General features: G+C 25.6%; 1 protein-coding gene and 1 pseudogene across 1 annotated transcript in view; both read left to right on the top strand.

Annotated features, from left to right (window-relative positions):
* The window catches only part of LOC108685538 (glutamate receptor ionotropic, kainate 2-like), a 9,651-nt gene extending 5,673 nt beyond the window's left edge, over window positions 1–3,978 (top strand). The window contains exons 10-15 of the mRNA XM_018190390.1: window positions 78–276; window positions 1,184–1,329; window positions 1,426–1,508; window positions 2,366–2,481; window positions 2,567–2,716; window positions 3,796–3,978. Of these exons, the coding sequence (XP_018045879.1) occupies window positions 78–276; window positions 1,184–1,329; window positions 1,426–1,508; window positions 2,366–2,481; window positions 2,567–2,716; window positions 3,796–3,978 (877 nt within the window). The remainder of the gene's footprint in view (window positions 1–77; window positions 277–1,183; window positions 1,330–1,425; window positions 1,509–2,365; window positions 2,482–2,566; window positions 2,717–3,795) is intronic.
* A 702-nt stretch (window positions 3,979–4,680) lies between these two features.
* Window positions 4,681–7,010, top strand: part of LOC108685378 — a 10,319-nt pseudogene continuing 7,989 nt past the window's right edge.

Raw genomic sequence — 7,010 nt, 5'->3', positions numbered from 1 at the left:
GTTTTAGAATTTTATATAAGTTAAATCAAAAAGTTTATATACATATAAAAATAAAAATTAAATTAAAACATTTATAGTGGCATTTCAACAAGGATGATTGCAAGCTGCTGGTGGTTCTTCTGTCTTATAATGGTGTCAAGTTATACAGCCAATCTAGCGGCATTTCTAACTGTAGAAACTGTAACATCGCCTTTTGATAATGTTGAAGAATTAGTAAGAAAAAAAACTATTAAATATGGCGCAAAAAGCGGGGGAGCCACGCTCAATTTTTTCGGAGTAAGTAATAACTTAATAAGTATAAAGATTATGCGTTTCGCGGGTTTCTTCCGTGTCTAGATCTATTCTTGGAAGGCCAACGTTTCGTGAACCTTGCAGTTCATTTCATCAGGGAGAGAAGCAGCCTGATACTGAGTTGTTCCTTCGGGTCGCCCCTTTTATATATTACGCTACTTGTGGAGTAGTGGAGGGAAAGAAGAGAATTGTGGGTGGGAATGGGGGAGGGGTGGGGGAAATCGGTCAGTTCTCATTATATATGTAACAATAAATTTTTCAAAACATTCAAAAAAAATTATTATTTTTATAATACGTATTATATAAAAATAATCTAAAAACGTAAGAAGCCTTAACTCAAGTAACTATTTTCTTCTTTTATCATCTGTGTTGTTCGTCTCATATTTTTTGTAAATTTATTAATGAGAGAAAAAATTCCAATAATAATTTTTACAACATATACAGCAGTAATTTGTTATAAATACAATAGTAATTAATCCTGCATGCGACACAATTAGTTAAATAATTAACATAATTAGTTAAACAGCTTTTAATAATATGTATGAGTGAAATAATATTAGCAAAGCAAATATACTTAGTTGTAACTTAATTTAATAATTTTTTATACAATTATTAGCATTATCAGCGTTTGTTGTATATTTAACAATTTTTCTCTTGTAGAATTGTAATTACAATTTTTTTCTATTAAATAACAGAAAACAGTTTTAAAGTAATAGTACTGCGACTAATTAAAGTCTACAAAATATTATTAATAATATTAGTATTTCTGAGAAAGAAATAATTTAAATTAATACATATAAATACATAGGATTAAAAAATAAGCATGATAAATGTGTAAGTCACACTCTATAATTTTTGAAAGATTTTTTGAAAGAATTTTATCCATTTCAAGGGAAACAATATCACATTATACGCAGAAATGTACAAATACATGATGGAAAATAAGAAAGAAGTACTAGTCGAGACAAATGAGGAAGGTTTAAAAAAAGTCCAAAGAACTGATGATTACGCTTTTCTTATGGAATCTGCTTCAATTGAGTATTTATTAAATGTTTAAATATATATTTTATATTTTTATTTATATATATGTACATATACGTTTTATTATTATACATATATGTATATTCTCTCTAGATATTTGATAGAAAGAAATTGTGATGTGACGCAAGTAGGAGGACTCTTAGACGAAAAGGGATATGGCATAGCAATGAAAAAGAGTAAGTTTTATCAAAATATCTCTGCATAGACTTATATATGTAATAATAAAGTAATAATAAAGTAATAATAAAGTCGAATATTTTATATTTTCACAATTTAAAAAATTGATTTTTTTTTCTTATCATACAATTAATATTTGATAAAATTCGATATTATTAAATGTGATAAAATCATCAAGATCGGAAAAAATTGTTTAAATGATCGAAAAAAATATTTAAATGTAATATACATTTGTAATATACATTTGTAATATACATTTGCAATAATACATATTGAATTACCAATATAATATATTTTAATAGCCAAATAATAAAGAAACAAAAGACACCTTCTACTTTGCTCTATTAGATATCACTTTCCTTTTCTTCTGCTATTTGAGAATACTTAAAAGTAAAAATCGTAAGGTGGATTTAAATACGATCAGGTATATAAGTAATACAGTTTGTGTTAAATATTTATTTATTATTTAGTAATGTATTCACTAAATAAATATCTAAAAGAGATGACTTACACAACTCTAAAAAATAATTACTAACATTCGAAAATTTCTTACCGATAACAAAGATATTATCTTGCAAAATTATAAACAATGACAATACTACGATCACACAATACTACGATAACAACAGTTACTCTTTCTTATAGTTAAAGGAATTACTTATAATATTATATTTTTCTAGAATATAAACAAATCAGGACTAAAGAAATCAAGGCTGGATCGATTATGCTAATTCAATAAAACATCATTAAGATACAAACATTTTGATCATTTTACCATAATCATCATCTTTTTTAGAATGTAAATATGGAGAGAGAAAATGCGATATCAATTTTATCATATAAAACATTGTTACAGACTCTCAATATCTACACAGCATAAATTCTGCTATTTTAATGTTATCGGAACGGGGCATTATTCAACAAATTAAGACAAAATGGTGGACCCAAAGAAAAGGTGGTGGCATATGTCAAGTGAGTATATAAATGTGATTTTTTTGTTATATATGTATAAAACGAGTACATCATATTCTTTTTTTTGTCATGTATCACTGTTTAGGAAAGCGCTGGAACCGGTTCAGCGGAACGACTAGGTCTTGGCAATGTGGGTGGCGTATTCTTGGTACTCACCGTAGGCGTTGCCTTATCCTGCGTATACACTATATTTGAATTACTTTGGGATGTTGCCCGAATATCCATTCGAGAAAATGTAAGCAGACTATTCTTATTTACAACACAATATATCACAATCCGCTTTCTATCAAAATGTACCGAATTTATTGAAACCAATATAATTTTAATACAAAGATAATGAAATAATCAAAATTAATTTGAAGAACTAACAAATAACTTTTCAAACAATACACTCCAATTTCTTTCCAATTTAACATAAATATAAACTACGAAAAATATTTTTTACCCTGTCTTTCCATTTTGATCCAATGATTTTATTATCCCTTCTATTTTCCTCTTATTTTTTCTATTTCTATCCTCATTTCATTTCTATCCTCTTATCATCTATAAATAAAATGATAATAGAGAAAAACAAAATTTAATAAATAAAAGTTTTTTGAATCACTGATTACAAATAAAAAACCAATTTGCAAAATTATTTGCTTAAATACAAAATACAAAAAAATATTTAAGCAAATTAGCAAACAAATTAAAAAAATTTGACGCTATGTTTAAAATCATGTATGCAAATAATTTTTAAACATATGTTGCAATACTTTATTTCAATCTTTTTGCTAATTTATTCACATTTTTTATTTAAATGAATAATTTTACAAATTTGATTCCATATCATAATCAGTGATCTAAACTCTTATATTTAGTTTTGTTTTTTATATGTTATTATTCTACTTATAGACGAAAAGAGGATGAAAATTAAAAAGATAGTACATGTCTTTAAAATAGTTAATAGGATTAAAATGAAAAAAGATAGATAAAATATTTTTCATAATTCTATATTTGTGCCAAATTTAAAAGAAATTGGAGTGTATCATTTGAGTACTTTTACTTGTAAAATGATTTATATCATTTATATCATTTATGGTGATTAATATCATCATAATAACATTGTGACGATAATTTAAAAAAAATTTCTTTATTTAATAATTATTTAATAATGTGAATTTAGTATGTTTTAACTAAATTATAAATGATGATAAATTATAACTAGCGATAAATATAGCCTCGTGAAATATTTAAAAATTCTAATCGTTTATTTTTTTTCACAACACATATTCATACTTATTTATCAAATACATAATGTTATTTACTTTATAGGTGTCTTTTAAGGAAGAATTAATAAATGAACTAAAATTTATCGTGAAATGCAGTGGCTCTAAACAGGTACGAAAAAAAAGTGAATCATCCAGCAAAAACGAAAATGACAGTACAAGAGGATGTACTCCTCCATACGGTTTTGTGCCAACAGTAATAAGAACGTCACCAATTGACAACAAATAATGACGGAGTAATCCCGAATAATAAAAAGGCTATTTATTCACACAGCTTCAATACTTTGTAGTTCTTAATGATTCAGGAGCTAACAAATTGAATCGTTAAACTAACATGAAAACATTTTAGAACATTTGTGTGCTAAATAAAGGAATTATAAAAAATATATACAATAATATATGATACTTTTCAACAAATTTACTTTAAAAAAATTGCTCTTCAATTACAAATAAAAATAATATAAGTATTAGAAGAAATAATAGCAACAAATCTTTGCATGAAAAATAATGGATATGATAAAATAAAATAATGAATTAACATTATTAGAAAAATTAATCTTCTTGTATAATTTTAATTTTCCTCATACTCATTCCATTTAAGTGAACAGAATAAAATAAATTAAATTCAGGATCTTTTACAGCTTTTAATACTGATTAATTTAATACTGAAAAACAATAATTAATTATTACTGTTATTCAGTGTTTTAGTACTCCAGAAAAATAATTCATTAATATTTTCCAATAATATATTGGAAATCAGTATTAGATTTCTGTAAGAAATTAGTCTAATTTAGAAAGAGGTCCACAATAAGTGCAACAATGAAGTGTTACGATAATCATGCGCAAAACAATATACGAGAAGATATAGTCTATTAGATATATAGTCTATTATTTACTTTGTAGGCTTTTGCATATGATTGAAATAGTAACTATGATAGTAACTGATAGCGTCGGATGGCTCGTGATATATATAAATTTGGTAATAGACGATTTTCTTCACTCCGAATATTTCTTTTCAGTATTGCCAATAATTTGCAAAAAGTACAATTAATTATGCAAATGTTCTCATAATCGTTCAATTTCGTTAATTTAAATTCAAATGAACAAATAATTGAAGTGATTTTTACATAGATGGAGAAGGATATTTACATATCGCGTGAAACTGTTGCGTAAATCTCTGAAACTATTATAATCAGTAATATTGCTCCATAATTTGAAAATAGTTTGTTTCCTCGTATTGAAGGAAAAATTTAACACACTTTCTAATGCAAATATGCCGCTTGAATTTTACTTTAGCAACGAGTCGCACGAATGATAAATAGATTTATATCACATCGAACTTATTTAAAGTTTTTATTGTAATGAAAAAATTAGAAATATCTATTAAATAAGGATGCAATTAATACATTTATAAATATATTGCACCCTTATTTAATTAAACTATGAATAATACTATGCAATATAATAAAATAGCATTATTATCATTAGAAAAGAACTAAATAAAAAAGAAAGTATTCACAAAATAAATTTTATGAAGATGGATTTACATTTTCAGAATGCTACATAATTATTGAAACAACATTAATTTCCTTCTCATAGATATGTAATTAATTATACGTGAAAAAAATTTTATTTAGTAAAACAGATTAAAAACGAAACAAATCCATTAATAGATGCAAATTATTTTTTTAAATAGCACAGAAGTCTATTAAGTTTGCTAGACTACAGTTAAGATGTACTTCAATCGCATAGATATTCAGTAAATTTGAAATTATTGATTAAAATGTATTTTTTGAACAACTTAAGACGTCTCTCAAAAATTTTATTTAGAATAAATAAAATATACTGCACAAAGTATTCAAATTTATTAAGAATTATGAAGAATTATAAAATTAATACCCAAAAAACGAATTCGTATTATTGACAGTTCTCAAAGACTATCAGTGAATCATCCAACAGTTATTTTTAGCAGATAGATTGAGAAAAGCTGTTGCAGAGTATGTTAGTACAATGAGACCAGAAGTGTCTAAATATATCGCACTAGTTACATGTATTGGGTTGTTCGTGCCGACTAACCTATATAATTTAATAAATGTATACTAAAATTTAAATTTTCTGCGTTTCAATTTTCCTTCTACATCGGCACGAACTTTCCGGACAATCCAATATATGTATATTGTATTAGTGTGCTTGCATGTTTAGATCTTTAAATCATCTAAGATGGCGGAGAAATGGTACTAATGCAATGACAATAACAACAAAAACATTTAATTTCAATTTATTTAAATAAAAAATTTCTACAATTAAATATTTACTTTTAAAGAGATGGACAGTTCCTTACTATGTACTCTATACTATTTACTTTGCGCTGCTATTAGAATGCTTCTTTTAGAATGGCCGAGAAATGCTACTTCTATACATCACTGTTGTATGTATACCCATTACTTTGGGATTTCCAAGGAAAATATCAATCGGTAAGCTCGCTATGTTTTTTGTGAACAATAACATATGCGGGCAAAAGCAGAATTAATTAACTCAGCGTATCGATGAAATTGAATAATCGCAGATCATTGATGGTTTGTTCGACAATGATGAAATGATTCAAAAAGCATTTGAAATATCAATTAAAACGGTAAATAAGAACATAATCAATCGCGTGAGAAACGTATTGTTAACACTCAGAACAAAAAAAAATCAACAAGAATGTATTTCAAGTAGCAAATATATTAGGTACATACATATTAGGTACACAATTTTTCTTTTGCACTTGAATTAATGCAGAACTTCATATTTTCTATCAGAGTTGGGAAAGTTACTTTAGAAAAATAATTCGTTATTATTACGTTCTTTTTTTCTGAAAAGTAATTCGTTACTATTATTGATTTAAGAAAGTAACTTGTTACTGTTAATGTTACTCAAAAACTAATGTTATAATTTCCGTTACATTTTATCAAATTTTAATAAATTTTTTTTAGAGTGGCGTCCAATTATCCATATCGTTTTGACTCAATGCGAGATCGTTCAACACAAGATGTATAGTGGTTATGATTAATCGCACATGATCAAACATAATACTCCCATTTTTAAAATTCTTTATCAAAAAAAAAACTTATATACGTTCCATACATACGTTCATGTACAAACGATAAAAATAATAATTATATTCATTATTGTTATCAAAAAAATGTAACTACGTTAACATAACAAATAAAGAAATGGAACATTTCGTTATATATTCATTCTGGAAAAAAATTGTAATAA

This window comes from Atta colombica, unplaced genomic scaffold (assembly GCF_001594045.1).
Source record: "Atta colombica isolate Treedump-2 unplaced genomic scaffold, Acol1.0 scaffold153, whole genome shotgun sequence".
Taxonomy (NCBI): Eukaryota; Metazoa; Arthropoda; class Insecta; order Hymenoptera; family Formicidae; genus Atta; species Atta colombica.
This window is presented reverse-complemented; position numbering and strand designations above follow the sequence as displayed.